The sequence below is a fragment of the Gigantopelta aegis genome, chromosome 8, assembly GCF_016097555.1.
Source record: "Gigantopelta aegis isolate Gae_Host chromosome 8, Gae_host_genome, whole genome shotgun sequence".
Lineage (NCBI taxonomy): Eukaryota > Metazoa > Mollusca > Gastropoda > Neomphalida > Peltospiridae > Gigantopelta > Gigantopelta aegis.
Window position 1 is genome coordinate 17,962,885 of NC_054706.1, and position 16,900 is coordinate 17,979,784.

At 41.6% G+C, this 16,900-nt stretch overlaps 1 protein-coding gene across 3 annotated transcripts in view; it reads right to left on the reverse strand.

Moving 5' to 3' along the window:
* Nucleotides 1-4,157: 4,157 nt before the first annotated feature.
* Nucleotides 4,158-16,900, reverse strand: part of LOC121379022 (serine/threonine-protein kinase SBK1-like) — a 42,919-nt gene continuing 30,176 nt past the window's right edge. For all 3 annotated transcript variants that reach the window (XM_041507463.1, XM_041507464.1, XM_041507462.1), the window contains exon 2: nucleotides 4,158-9,570. In XM_041507463.1, the coding sequence (XP_041363397.1) occupies nucleotides 8,460-9,518 (1,059 nt within the window). In that variant the 5' untranslated portion in view covers nucleotides 9,519-9,570 and the 3' untranslated portion in view covers nucleotides 4,158-8,459. The remainder of the gene's footprint in view (nucleotides 9,571-16,900) is intronic.

Genomic DNA, 16,900 nt, shown 5'->3' on the forward strand with positions numbered 1-16,900 from the left:
AATAGTAATTAACGAGTGGATCTAATTTTAATTAGATTGGTTCGTTCGCTTACTCTAAAGTTTTATTATGGTATTAATCAATTCATTCCATTCCATTGATTTCTTTTTATTGTTTTTGAAGATACACCGTCGTTTTCTGATAATTGTAATGTTAGAAAACTGTCATTGCTAATCCACATCTTAACGTAAGTGTAAACTTATCCGATGTTTCATCGATGCTTCTTAAAAAGGTTTTCCTTCGGTGTACTTTAGTAAATTGTTGAACTTTTGTCCTTTTATTGGTACAAGGGCAGAGAGGTCACCCGAGGGTAAAACACTCGGTCACGCAATCGTTCGTGAGAGGTGTAGGGAGTGAGTTGGTATGCATGACATGTCGGCATGCAGCGGTTGGACAAAACTACATTATGTTTTAAATATGAGCATTCGTGTGTACGTGCGAATAGTCTGAAAGAGTTTGTCTACATTGGTTTTAGGGATGAATTATTTTTTTTCACAAAATCTACTTTCTCAACACAAATTAAAAATAAAATATTCAAAATTTAAAAGAACCCCCTACATCCCCACCTCCACCCCCCCAAAAAACCCCCACACACCCCCTCAAAAGAAGAAGAAGAAGTAAACTACCCCCAAAACACACATTAAAACCCTCCCCCGGAAAACCACAACCCCCTCAACAACAAAAAATAAGAAAAAAAATAAGAAAACAAACACCCTAACCCTCCCACGAAAACAAACAAACAAATGCAGTAAGAAGAATAATGAAGGAAATTCCAAAATAACAAACCTCCCACTTCCAACACCAAATCAATAAAAGAAGACATAGAAACTCTACGACTTCGTGTGCCATTTCGACAAACATCAACCCACTCCACAAATCTTCACACGGCCATGACTGCATTATTGTACATACATTGTATAGCTAATCAAAACCAGATAGATCTACCTAAAAAACAAAGGCCAACCATATCTTTTTTCTTCAACTGTGAAGAGAGGGGCGAGCCCTGCATTCATCTATACAAAGGAAGGAAGGAAGGAAGGAAGGAAATGTTTTATTTAACGACGCACTCAACACATTTTATTTACGGTTATATGGCGTCGGACATATGGTTAAGAACCACACAGATATTGAGAGAGAAAACCCGCTTTCGCCACTTCACGGGCTACTCTTTTCGATTAGCAGCAAGGGATCTTTTATATGCACCATCCCACAGACAGCATAACACATACCACGGCCTTTGATATACCAGTCGTGGTGCACTGGCTGGTGCGAGAAATAGCCCAATGGGCCCACTGAAGGCTGTTCAAAAGGTTGTATTTACATACACATTGGGGCGGTATCTTTAGCTCAGTCGGCAGAGCGCTGCCCCGAGGTGCCTGCGTCGTAGGATCGAACCACCTCGGTGGATTCATTTAACTGATTGGGTTTTCCCTGTCCCAATCAGTGCGCCACGACTGGTATATCAAAGGCTGTAGTATGTACTGTCCTGTCTGTGGTAAAGTGCATATATACAAGATCCCTTGCTGCTAATGAAACAAAATATATAGCGGGCTTCTTCTAAGACTACGAATCATCCAATAGCCGATGATTAATAAATCAATGTGCTGTAGTGGTGTCGTGAAACAAATCAAAAATTCAACTTGTAACAGATATATTTGGCTGTAAATATTACACTAACTGATCACCACTATTAGTTTTTTTAATACCCCCACCCACTCCCGTAGCCTCGAAGGAACAGTCCATGATGAACAACACAGCGTAGTAAGTTACCAAGTTAGTCCAGTCCATGATCAACAACACAGCGTAGTAAGTTACCAAGTTAGTCCAGTCCATGATCAACAACACAGCATAGTAAGTTACCAAGTTAGTCCAGTCCATTTGCATCTCTGCCAAAACAAACCATAAAACAGATGTAAAATTTACGTCACGACGGGTTGCCTTATTTACAGTAGATATAAATATTGCGATTGCCGTCTTGCAAACAGATAACGAAAACACTCATCGGCTATCTTGCACAGCCGTGTATACAGTACGGAGAAAATGGCTTTGATTAAATGATAGTATAGTCCAAACTAATACATCTAATGTATATCTGCGATGTCTTAATCCGACATAGCAAGGAACGACTAAATTAATACGTTAGTGTTGGGGAGTTGATTTGTTTTGTGCTTTCGTAAACACACAGATACACACACTCGAGTACACACACACACTCGAGTACACACACACACACACACACACACACGCGCGCGCACACAGACACACACACACACACACACACACGCGCACACACATACACACACACACACACACACACACACTGACTGTGTGTGTTTATGTGTGCGTGAGTGTGTGTGTGCGTGTTAAAAGCAAAACATGAATATCTTTTTATGAAGCATAACGAAATGTTTTTTGTTTCACGTTTCATATGATGAATATTGAATCGATACTTTAAACGATAGATATAATATACGATCATTATTATATACATAGCAAAGAAATATATAGATCTACGGAAACCATAAAAGTCATATCCGGTGAAAAGTCATATTTTCGCTGTATTTTAGCTACAGTGAAAATATAGAAATCGTATTTACTTTTTTGTAAAAGTGCATGATTAAATTATCTCCCTTTGTCTCGTTTCTTCGCATTTAAGTTTAATGATTACCAATGAATATGATCGTATTTGAAAAATAAAAAAATGTAATTTAAACAACTGTACCTATTAAAAAGGAATACGAAGTACAATTACGATAAAATATCTAAAACGAATTGAATACGAAGCTAAATAATGATGACACAATGTAGTGTCATCGAGTGTAAGTGTAAGAATTTAAGGGCATTCGACTCGTTTTGTTTTTGTGGGAGTTTTTGGATGATCGCTTTGTCAGGTATGTTTGCACCGCAGTATTATTAAATAAATGTTAACAAAGATCAGTTTTATTCAAATTTCTTTTTAAAAATCTATGGTCAAGTAATTTTTTAGCAAAGTTTCATAGGAAGAAATATATCATGACGTTATGTGTTTTCGATAGGATAAGGTAAAGATATTACCAAGAAGCGAAAGATATTGTCAAAAATTAGGAAATATGTATATAATAAATAGACCATTTCATGGTGTTTTTTCCGAATACGATTTTTATGTCAACTCGTGATGTGCGAAAACCATATTTTCACTCATTGCTTCGCAATTCGTGAAAATATGGTTTTCACACGTCACTCGTTGACATAAAAATCGTATTCGAAAACCCCCATGAAATAGCCTCTATATATTAGGCCAGTAGGAACCGGGGTGAGTGGGTTGTGGGGTGTGGGGTGTGGGTTGTGCCCTCCTCATTTGAGGGTGAAAATGTACGTTTTGTCTTGTCCTGCTCTATATAAATAAAGATAAAAACACGGCTTGTGACCCCTCCAACAGAGAGTGTGCTCTTCCCACTCCAAGTATCCTTCCAACATGCCTGTCAATATTATTGACTCAGTATACTGACATCAATATTTTGTGAAGTATGTTTTAAATTGTACTTCCCAGTGAAGAGGAGGAACCCCTCGGGCCGTGGAAAGGAAAGGAAAGGAATGTTTGTTTAAAGACACCTCGGCACTTTGCTTTAACAACTACGGCTATGTGGACACATTTTTATTTACCGTTGTATGGCGTTGGATGACTGTATAGTGTCTAACATATGATTACTTCGACGTTTGTTTTCTTTAACGACACCACTAGAGCACATTTGGATTCATTAATCATTAGCTATTAGATGTCAAACATTTTGGTAATTCTAACTCGTAGTAGGGGCGGGACGTAGCCCAGTGGTAAAGCGTTCGCTTGATGCGCGGTCGGTCTGGAATCGATCCCCGTCGGTGGGCCCATTGGGCTATTTCTCGCTCCAGCCAGTGCACCACGACTGGTACATCAAAGGCCGTGGTATGTGCTATCCTGTCTGTGGGATGGTGCATATAAAAGATCCCTTGCTGCTAATCGAAAGCCCATTTAGTGACGACAACGGGTTTCCTCTGTATATATGTCTGGTCCTTAACCATATGTCTGACGCCATATAACCGTAAATAAAACGTGTTGAGTGCGTCCTTAAATAAAACATTTCCTTCCTTCCTTTCTTCCTTCGTGTACATTTACCGCTACAGTGAGATTCCAAAATACATCAAGAAGTTATCATTTATTCATCATCAAACATACATACACAAATAACACATGATTATACACATATGTATATTATCAACAGACAAAGAAACAACACGTAGTGTAAACGAATGTTAGAACACCACAAACACGACGTTTGCATTAATCCTCATTATTGCTTCTTCGTTTAATAAAAAATATACCTGGCGCTGCACAAACACCAGTCTTCAATACACCGACATGTACAGTAAGTTAGTCAACACTTTACTTCACAACACTGAAACAGGTGAAATTCAAACAAGTGACTGAGTGGCGAATTAAACACTATTGATGAATCTTACCAAAGCCCTGGTTAACCTTTGTTTTTCTTTCGTGGATGGGAGAAGATGGGAGACGTTTATTGGCGATTAATTCAAAACAAAAGTATACGTCAGCTGTCGGAGCATATCACAAATGCAAGGAGGGGTGTGTTTGTTTTTAAAATGTATTTTCTGGGGGAACATGACCCGATCACCCCCGACCGAAAAAAACAGAACGTCGCTCGCCATAGTCTACCCACCATCCCCCGTGCACAATGTCCTGGAAATAATAAAGTTTTCAAATAACAAAAGGCTACTGCTACATGGGCGTACATTCTAATACATAGGATTTTGAAAAGGGGGGTTCCAAAATAGATTGAAGAGATATTGGGCATATATTTCTATGTTGAGTAAATATAATAATGTCAGATATCAATGTCAAATATATTAAATTATTAAAAAAGCGATTTCAGGGGGGGGGGGGGGGGGGTTCGGTCGAACCCATCGAACCTCCCCTATGTACGCCCATGTGCTAACGTGTCGGTGAAGGGGAAAATATCTCCCTTTCGGGCCATGTTTTAGAGAGCGCCACGGTGCTGAATTGTTATTTAATATGCAGAGATGGATGATCGATTTTATTAGGGAAGGAGTGAAACGTTAAAACTAAAAAGGAGTAGAAAATAACTAAATGTGCGTATTTTAGAATGCTTACATAACCAAATCTTTCAGTGACTGTCCATTTATGCAATATTCGTTAACTCGTGAAATTTCTAAAAAATCACCATGATTTTTTATTTATTTTTTGGAGGGGGTGGGGGTGAAGTCTTTGCTTTTAACTGACGAATAAGGAGGTGGAACCATGAATAACCATTAATATTTTATCGGTTTCCAAAAATATTCACAAATGTAAATCTCGTTACAGGCCAAGAAGTGAAGTATGGTTAGTTTCCAATCTAAGGATACTAAATGTCTAGCAGTTGAAATTAACAATACTGCTAGCCAAGTAGCATGCAATTTAGTAGCCCGAGTACTGACTGTAAGAGAGCTAGACGGAAATTGTAAGGGCTAATAACCATCCAAATGTCCGTCTAGCTGTCTTACAGTCAGAGTACTCGGGCTAGCAATTTCGCTAATGTGCTAGGATTCAGATTTAACATTTGACCGGTTTGCAAACATACCATGCTCAGTGGCGGATCAAAAAAATCCATTGGGGGTGGGGGTGGGGGTGGGGCAGTGACATGAGATGGAATGCCAAGGGAACTTTGGGGGAGGTTTGGAGGGGATCGTAAAAAAATGAAAATTAATATATAACAAAATTATAACTATCGCGAAATTTAGGTGGGGGGGGGGGGGGGGGCGGGCCCCTGCCCCCACTAGATCCGCCTCTGATGCTTAAGAATGGAGGTAAATTCCGATAAAGGTCCAACCTCAGTATGCTAGAGGTTTAAACTAAAAAAAAACTTACCTAAGATTGGTAAAAAAACAAGAAGCACCCTAGCATGCTAACGCAGCAGACTCTAGACGTTAAAAGAGTAACATGCGACTGGTTGTCAACATTGGTACGCTATGATCTAGGCGAATCGGTGACTGGTTTTCAACATTAACACCGAGAGATTGAGATCTAAAAATTAGTCTCAGTTTTTAAACTGAGTAGAGCTACTTCAAAAACATTTAGTACGTCAATTTCATTATTTTTTCTAGAAGAAAAATAAAAAAATAACACTAAACAAAACTAGACTACAATTCCTGCATACCGTAGACACCCTGGTAAAAGCGCCTCTGGATGGATTGCACATGTATAAAAAAAAAAACCATGGATATAATTATTATACCGCTACAGTTATATCACGTGACAACAACTGGATGGAAAGAATGGGATCAGTATCACACAGTAGCTACGTCATATGATAAATGTACATAGACACGTTATCTACAACACCGAACGATTTGACAAGTCTTTGTACAACAAATGGATGGATATTTGATGACGATCATGCATCCAAATATTTGGGGGTTTTCTTGGGACTAATGCCTAAGACAGACAATTATGCAGCGCGGAGTGGCGTGGCGCGGCGTGGCGCGGCGTGGCGCGGCGTGGCGCGGCGTAAAAGTAAAGTCGCGGTGCGTTTTGATCACTTTCAGTGATTTTTAAAACGTCCTGAGATGTCCGAAACTGAGGACTTTTAGCAAAGTATTTTTCTGTTGTCAAATGACGTGCTACGCCCCGCCTACACCAGTCTGTCTCGAACATAAGGCAGCGATTCTGAATCGGGTGTACCCTCGGTACTTAATACCACCACACACGCCCCACCTTCAAGGTGCCAGACGAGAGGATCCAATACAATCGGGGGTGGGGGGTGGTGGCAGATAACTCGGTGGTGGTGGTGGTGGTGTGTGTGTGGGGGGTGTGGGTGTGTGTGTGTGTGTGGGGGGGGGGGGGGGGGTGGCCTGGTTCCAAGGAGAGTGCCCACCCCTACCCTTAGTTTTTAAAAGTGTCAAAATAATTTTGTGTTTAACGTATAAATGTAATGGGTTTAATTATTTTGAGTGATTTTGATGTAATATCTTGGTCAGCTTTGTAGTTCTAGGAAAAACCGCCTTTATAACAATTTATAATGCACGTAGCTGCCCCATTTTTGACGTTTGAGTCCCTCCCTAGAACATCTCCGTAGCCGTTCCTGTGGATATCCGCCTAGACTACACTCCTCTCCTCGAAATGTACCTATGTTCGCCTCGGGTAGACTCTGGGGGTTCCCCTCCCCGTTTTAATTGGTTCAGAACCGCTGCTGTGTTATCCACTGACACATGCTAAAGCCACAGTGTTCCCTAGTTGATGAATAATGATGTTTTTGTTTAACACATAGTTCAGAATAGAAACCTGGCCCCAGTGAACCTCCAGTTGGTCCATATAAATGCATGTATTCATACGCGATGTCCAATATCCAACCGAAATAGAATATTTAGTGGTGGATTTATTTTATTTTTTATTTGGAGGATTTTGCTTCAATAATTAAAGTTTAAAGTTTGTTTCAATTATAAGGATACAAAAAATAAATTTCAATTATATGAATGCAGATGTCTGGATTGTGCATACCGTTGTTTGATCTGAAAAATAATAATATTTTAGCATGTTGTCGAATCTGTTTCGATAATGTAATGTATGTTTGAACCAAACAAAACGTAACACAATAATATTATATCATCATTAAATATGCTGTTCTTCAAATATTGTTTTTTTTGATTTTATAACGAAATATGTTCGCCAAATCAAATTTCAGATCGGATTTGACGAGCAGTAGCTCGAAATATATTGTAGCATTCAAATTATTCCTATTCCTGTCTTCAGAGAAACAGGTTGACGAAAATGGATGGGTTTACGTCGATCAGATAATTCTATTTTCATAATGGTTAGGTAAACTATTTCTGTACCATAGCCTGGGACATGTTCAGGAGGCGGAGCACTCGCGGTCGTTCGCTAAACTGTTTTTTTTTTTTCCAAATGTTCAATGAATATGACTGAATAGGATAGGATGAATACCAGTCAAATTGTTCATGAGCTATCGGCCTCCTGAAAACGCAACAGGAATAGGTCAAGGTCAATGCAACCTGGGCCCTGTTTTACCGAGCGATCTTAGAGCTGAGATCACCTTAACTGTATAGCCACATAATGCACTTAAGTTGATTTTAACTGTAAGATCTCTTCTTAAAACAGGGGCCAGAAGTGTCTGAAATAAACGTAAATCCTTACATCATGAACACAAGACAAGAATTAGGTCAAGGTCAAGGCCTCCCGAAGTGTCTGAAATAAAAACGTAAATCCTCACATGAACACAGGTGTCCGAGAATTGCTGTAAATGGAAATAGTCGCAACAATGAACACCCACGTCAGAACGTACACCGTTGGCCAGAAAACCATCCGACTTACGTGCAGAAGGACTGTTACGAGGTCTACAGTAACGTCCAGAAGGTCTGTCAGGAAGTCCGTAGTCCTTTCGAGGACCGGGCCCGTCCTCACGACCCCGGCTAGTCATAGCGCCAGGAGCCACTCGGAAATCCGCCGCTCGCGGATCCTCTTGTCGATCTTCGTGTCGATCCCATGGTCCTCTAACAGCGCCGTCAAGTGTTCGATGCGATCGTTATCGGAAGACAACTCTTCCTCCTCGTCGCTGTCGGGAACGACTTTGTTGGGGCACGTCCACTCGTCGTTAATGTACTTACAGATCTCCTTCACCTGGCACCGCCGCTCCGGTTTGATGTCGAGCACCTTGCGAAAGAATCTCATAAGGCGCGGTGTGAACCGCCTCCACTGCGACGGCTGTTTCGTAGTCTTTCTCCTCTGCCACAGGACGAACTCGTTGAAGTACACGTCGCCGATGTCGGCGTTCTCCCAGGGGAAGTTCCCGGTCAGCATGCAGAACAACAACACGCCGAACGCCCACACGTCGCCGCTCGTGCCGACGATGATGTTCTCGTTGCGAACCGCTTCGCATATTTCCGGCGGCGTGTACGGAATGCTTCCGCTCGTCTTCCGAATCATGTTTCCGTCCTTCCGGGTCATGCCGAAGTCCATGAGCTTCACTTTTGTGAACTCGGTGTCGAAGACGAGCACGTTTTCCGGTTTGATGTCGCGGTGGACCAGCTTCTTGCTGTGCATGAAGTCCAGCGCAGACGCTATCTGCTTGATGACGTGTTTCGCGTGCGACTCCGTCATTCCCATCTGCGGCGGGATGGCGTCGAAGAGGTCGCCGTGCGGGGCGTACTCCTGCGCAAACACGTACGACGTTCTCGTCTCGAAGGCCACGTTGTAGGTGTCCACGATGTTCTGGTGCGGCGACAGGAAGTAGCTGAAGTTGAACTCCCTCTGGAAGTCTCTCAGCTTGGTGCTGCACTTGGGCAGGATCTTGAGGCACACCTTGGTGCCCGTCTCGCGGCACTTGCCGAGCAGCGCCTTGCCGTACGTGCCGCGGCCCAACTCTCGCAGGATCTCGTAGTGCTCCTTCAGGTTCAGCTGCAGCAGGTTGTCAGACGTGCTGCTGCGCGGACTCTTGTCCTTGCTCATCTTTCGCCAGTCACTGTCGTTCGCCATCTGGTCGTCCAGCTGTCATTTCAAACAGTCGCCCGGCCAGACGACCATGGATCTGAATCAAAAACAAAAAACAATGAGAGTTAAACAAAGACGGATTCAAGGAGGGGGGGGGGGGGGGGGGGGGATCTTGCATCCTCTAATAAAAAGTAAAGGGACTGTCCTGAGTTTGCCTCTTTCCTGTCCTGGACGGAGGAGCCGGCGAAAGTCGACACCTGCGCCCATGACAGACGTGTGCTACAACAGCTTGTTCTGAATGTGCACGTTAAAACGTATGACTTGACCTGAGTTTGCTTCCATTGTAAGATGTTTTCCACTAACAGCTTTTTTGATGATTATATATATATATATATATATATATATATATATATATATATATATATATATATATATATATATATATATTAGTATTAATTTATTTATTAATACATTTTCTTGTTTAAAATATCAGTGTCTGTATAAACAAAGTGTTTGTTGTCATCCTAATCTGTGTAGTATCCCAAAGTGGATTTTACCTTCCAATAACTTTGAAAAATAAACAAAAAATAATTCTAAACTAGAAAATGTATTTAATACGTAAATTTGTTATTACCCCAAAGACTCTGTTAATTAAAAACATCCTACGATGCCTGCAAACTCAAGACAATCCCTTAAAGTACTCCAGTTAATTGTTTTGTGTGTTTTTTTCTTTTCTTTTTTTTACAATTTTCATCGAAGTGGTTTTTTTAGAAAGTTGGTTCATGTGCCTTTTTGCCCTCAGTCCCTCTCAAAAACGTTTGCTGCATTACTGTTGGTTAAATAAGCTTAACACCATGTTCGTTGTTTGTTTTTTTTAGCATAAAACTCTGAACGGTTAAAAACACCAGGATGATTTAAAACATGTTAGATTTGAGGAGCAAAACGTAAGAATAACAGTATAAATCCGGTTTAAAAAAATATAAACGCAACAATTTACTGATCTGATCTGATCCTATAGAAAAAGATGCAAAACAACTCAAATATGTTAAATTATGATTAAGTAACCAAGACTCCTTTACACAACTTTCTTCTGTTGCAGTTGAAATACCAATTTCTTTCTTGTTCAACATAAAAAAAACCTATCATTTCTCTATTTTCCTCCCGACACCTTTCATCCCCATGCGGCCGTCCCCCGAAATCCTCCTAATCATGCCAATTACACTGCCTGATCCGAATGCTCTTCTCTTTGTCTTGGGGGGAGGGAGAGGTGGGTGTAATGACGAAGCTCATCAACACGATTGATTATTTACCGCCAAGCAGGCCCATAATTAAACATCAAAGACGCCTACGAGTCAAGATCCAGTCGGGCTTTTTTTTTTTTATGACGCGAGGGATCGATCTAGTTCAATTTGTGTAAAATCCTCATTTGTTTCTCTTGTAAAGTTTATTGCCGATTAATAGGTCGTATCAGGACCGTTATTACCTGGCGGCATTTAACGCAGACGGTGGCGCCAATATTACCTATCTCGGCTGAGGCTATTTATAAAATGAAAATGAAAGTTTTATGAGAAACGAACGACATTCTTGGTTTTGTTGAAGTCCTGTATGTATCATTTGTTACCTACACAATCGATAACACCAATAACATGCTAGTGTTATTTTCGTATATTATGACATAAAACGGGAACAGAATCGTCATGTTTCTAGTTATACTGAAAGAAGAATGAGCAATCCAACAAACGAAATCAATTGTATACGTCTCTCTCTCTTGTCTCTATCTGCCTCCCCGCTCTCCCTCTCTCTCACTCACTCACTCACTCACTCTCACTCTCACTCAGTGTGCCAATGCATGCATCTACCCGTTTAACGACACCACTAGAGCACATTGATTTATGAATCATCGGCTATTGAATGTCAAACATTTGGTAATTTCGACATAGTCTTAAAGAGGAAACCGCTATATTTTCCATTAGTAGCAAGGGTCCTTTTATATGCACAATCCCACACACAGGATAGCACATACCACGGCCTTTGATATACCAGTCGTGGTGCATTGGCTGGAACGAGAAATTGTTTTCGACGAGGATGCTCCTATAGTTACTCATTACACCCGAATTACGATCGACAATAAGACAATGTTGATGGTCAGTTCTAAATGATTAATAATAAAAATACACTGCCCCCAAAAATTCAAAACAATTTATTCCCTCTCCCAACCTCCATAACTCATCTTTTTAACTGTATGTAGACGTATTTTACACACACACAAACCAACCACAAAGCTCCCCCCCCCCCCCCCCATTCCCACCCCCGCGTCACACACAAACATATATCGTGACTTTTCTTAATCATTTCGGTGTATGACCCATTTGGATGGCGTGTGTGTTTGACGAGTTTCTTTGGTCTTGAAACTGAACATGCATCTCATTTCAGTCAGAAAATACATCATTTCAATTACAACCCCTGCGTGTGCTGTAACCTCACCGTGGTGCAGGGGTGTAACATTCTCTTTGAGAATGGCCAATACAGCACAAAATTGAAGTTTTGAGTAAAATTCAGTATCCGTAAAATTCTGTGATATTTGTGTTTTTGCACAGTTCTTTACACTATTTTTGTTTAAGTCTTGAATTTTTATATTGATGTTGATCATCACTTTATTTATTTACATACCATAGTTTGACACCCAATAGCCGATGTATTTTTCGTGCTGGGGTGTCGTTAAACATTCATTCATTCATTCATTCATTTCAATTACAAAGTGCTAAAACTTTTGGGAGGTAGTATATTAGTCCTAGATATTGCTGCTTTAACGCCGAGTCCGACTCCCGACGATTCCCCAAGACGGCGAGGTAAGCAATATTCCGGAAGGAAAATCAAATGCCACAGCAATTGGGAAATGTTCCTTTAGAAGAGATTGTGTTATCGACTTAATGTTTCAATGACGAGATAATCGCCCCTCGTCCGCGTGACAGTAAGTCAATCGAACTTGTATCGGTGTGGGTCAACATTACGCCCCGGGGTCCCCGATCAACAGTCACGTGTAACGCACACGGGATAAAAAAGTGAAATTCAATCAATAGACGACAGACCTATAGTGGAATCCAAACTATATGATGATAATAGTGGAGAACTGGAATAAGACAGCTCATTGCGTCCTTGAACAGACTAAACTATAGGTGTAGCTTGTGAACGAGAAACAGAAGAAATAGGAAAAGAAGATGATGAAGTAGGGGAAGAAGAAGAAACCAATTATGTAATTGGGGGTGGGGGGGGGGGGGTGGGGGGTATGGACGTGGACAAGGGCTCATTGTAGAGATCTTCAAGGGCGGATCTAAGAGGGACCTGGGGACTTGTCCCACCCAAAAATGAAAGTCGTTTTAACAGCTAATTAATAATACTAGCAACTTTGTTTTTGTCCCAACGAGTTTTCAAAGGGCATGACATGTGTTGGCCTGCCTGTTGGAAATTTCATATAAAAGATATCTCATTGCTAATGGAAAAAGTAGCGCGTTTCATTTGACGGTTATCGGTACGTGTTAGAATTGCCACATGTATGACAAGAAAAGAAATGTTTGTTTGGCTATTTACGCACGTGGTCTGGAGTGGAAGAACATGGGCGTACATAGGGGGGGGGGGGTTCGATGGGTTCGACCGACCCCCCCCCCCCCCCCCCCCCCCCCCCCCCCCCCTGAAATCGCTTTTTTATAATTTAATATATCTGACATTGATATCTGACATTATTATATTTACTCAACATAGAAATATATGCCCAATATCTCTGCAATCTATTTTGGAACCCCCTTTTTCAAAATCCTATGTATTGGAACCCCCCTTTTCAAAATCCTATGTACGCCCATGAAGAAGAAACCTGCAGCAACTGCCAAACGAGCTTTCAGTCAGTCGATTCCACAATTTATTCACAGGCGGATTCGAGGGGTGGGTTGACCAGGGGACCCGTCTACACCAAATATATTATTAAAACAACAACTTTGGGTCGCCCTTTTCACGAGATGGTCCATGTGCCCTCTTCACCCCCTCCCACCCCAGCCTCAAAAACATATTTCCTGGATCCGCCCGTGCTAACGCACCCCAGGTAAACGATCTACCACTGAACAACTTTCCTTTTATCTTCAAGGTACACCAGAAGGTCAACGCCGAAATACAACAGCGACGGAACCGCGGAGTGCATTCCTAGCGCGGATCGTAGGAGATCGAGGGACCGTCCCTGATTTACGCACCTACATTCCTCGCATACAGACCGGTCGGAACGTGCACTGGTTACGCGGTGAAAGTATCTTGTTGTGAGAACTGCATGGTTTACTGTGTGGAGTGTGTAGCTTGTTAGTCAGGTCACGATGTGCCGTCTTCATTAGGCCATTTAAACACAGCTGCAGTGAACGGAATGTTAGTAGCTCAGTGGTGAAGCACTCTCTAGGAAGGAAGGAAGGAAATGTTTTATTTAACGACGCACTCAACACATTTTATTTACGGTTATATGGCGTCAGACATATGGTTACGGACCACACATATATTGAGAGAGGAAACCCGCTGTCGCCACTTCAGGGCTACTCTTTTTCGATTGGCAGCGAGGGATCTTTTATATGCACCATCCCACAGCCTTTGTCACACCAGTTGTGGAGCACTGGCTGGAGAGAGAAATAGCCTAATTGGTCCACCGACGGGGATCGATCCTAGACCGACCACGCATCAAGCGAAAGCTTTACCACTGGACTACGTCCCGCCCCCGCACTCTGGTCCATTAATCATCGGCTATTGCATGTCAAACAATTGGTAATTCTGACAGTCTTAGAGAGAAAGCCCGCTACATTCATTAGTATCAAGGGATCTTTTATATGTACCACCCCACAACAAACATGATAGCACATACCACGGCCTTTGATATACCAGTCGTGGTGCATTGGCTGGAATGAAAAATAGCCCAATGGATGGGTTGTAGAATCGATGACAGCGAAACACTAAAGATCGTGGCATCAGTTGTGCGTGCAGGGTGTGGGCTTTGGGAGTGAACTCCTTCCCGCTCAAGCAAATTTTCTTCTCTTTTTTTTCTATATGTTTTCCAGGGAAACATGATTCGACCCCCTCCCTCAAAAACATCGCTCGCGACAGTACTGTCCTATATGGGATAAAAATATAAAATACCCCATAGTAACACCTGAAACTGGCCTCGGTGGTGTCGTAGTTAAGCCATCAGACATAAGGCTGTTAGGTACTGGGTTCGCAGCCCGGTACCGGCTTCCACCCAGAGCGAGTTTTAACGACTCAATAGGTAGGTGTAAGACCACTACACCCTTCTCTCTCACTAACAACCAACAACTAACCCACATTCCGGGACAGCCCAGATAGCTGAGGTGTGTGCCCAGGACAGCGTGCTTGAACCTAAATTGGATGTAAGCACGAAAATAAGTTGAAATGAACACTTGAAGTGGATTTCTCCAGCCCTGATTGTCTGGGGCCGATAACACAAAGCACTCGTAACACTTACGTCAGACGAACACCACACATCAATTATTGTATTGTTAATTATTGTAACGCATGGTTTAAAATGCTAATAAACAGTCCACTGCCGTCACATATGCCACTCTTTTCATTTAAATATAAGGATAGTTTACAGCATGTGCCATACATCTTTGTTAGTCATAGTTAATACTTGAATGCTTATACTCTTAGTGCTGTAACCAACAAGTGTAAACAAAACATCCCTAATCGCAAATGCGGCCTAAACCCCAGCATTCACCGTGAGAAGTTTTGTCGTCCACAACAAAAAAAGTTTGTTTTGTTTAGCAACACCATTAGAGCGCATATACACTTATTGATCACCTGTTACTGAAAATCGAACATTTGACACGTAAGACTCTTAGAAAGAAAGACATGTTTTATTTACGGTTATATGGCGTCAAACATATGGTTAAGGACCACTCAGATATTGAGAGAGGAAACCCGCTGTCGCCACTTAATGGGCTACTCTTTCCGATTAGCAGCAAGGGATCTTTTACATGCACCATCCCACATACCACGGCCTTTGATATACCAGTCGTGGTGCACTGGCTGGAACGCGAAATAGCCCAATGGGCCCATCGACGAGGATTGTACCCACACCGACCGCGCATCGAGTAAACGCTGTACCACTGCGCTGCGTCCCGCCCCTTGTAAGACTCTTAGAGGAAACCCACTATATTTTACCATTAGCAGCAAGGATGTGTGTTTCCCACAGACAGGAGTGGTCCACAACAATACAAGCTGAGTTGTTTAACTCATGAACTTGCCGATTCTTTGTGATTCAAATTCAGAACAAACGAGTTGGTCAATTCAAACTATAGACGATCGTTAGTGCATATTCATTTTTGTGTGGAACAAATTACCAGTCGTGAGAGTTTAGGAAGTTCATTGTTTAGATTATCCATTTCCATACATACGAAGTGTTTCTGGTCATCCTGATGTTTCTAATACCAGGAAATGCATTAAAACAAATATTTGTAAAAACGCACGTATGTCGAGAACTAACGGCTATGGGGACGAGCTTTATTTTTATTTATAAGACCCCCCCCCCCCCCCCCCCCCCCCCCCCCCCCCCCCCCCCCCCCCCCCCCCCCCCCCCCCAAACGTTTTAACATTACAGACAGACCCTTGTTTTATTTCACTCTGTTATAACTTTATACATATACATGCATACATAAATTTAAAAGTCCATTTTCAAGGATTAGAACTAAGGTCTGCTACTTTTAAGTTCGAATCCCATCCAAAGTGAAGTTTAAAGGCACCAAGCCCATTTTTCTCTCTTACAAACCATTAACACACTGTCCTGCACAAACAGTCTGGATAGCCAAGACCTAAACCCAGGACAGTGTGACTGTACCTTAATTGGATATAACCACGAACATCAGTAGGCCGTATTAAAGGTCACTTTCTGAAGGAATCTTTGAATCTTGAATATATGTATGTTCCCCGATAGTTTAACCTGCTAAAAGGTACGATGTCGTCTATCATAACGCTGTTTTCAAGTGACGGGTCTGGACTTGTTTTAAGAACAACACTGGCAAATATCATCACCGTGCTCCAGAGTGTATCTAGAGAGTTATTAAGTACATTAAAGGCATCTTTACACGGAGTGACTTTCAATGACGATACGTAGATGTAATTTGAATGGTAAAATGTTTTAATTAAAAATTGTACTCATTTTGACTGAAATACATCCCACCCCTTAACAGCTGTTTATAAAGGAAAAGGTAAGAGCCCCCCCCCCCCCCCCCCCCCAGTTCTCCATAAGAAACGTTTATTTTTAAAATTAATTTATTTTAATATTATTTACACTCGTATATAATGAATATTAGGGTTAGGTTAGCATTAGTGTTAAATTTCATTCGAGAATACTAACATAATGTTCATATTTCATAATCCAATATCACCAC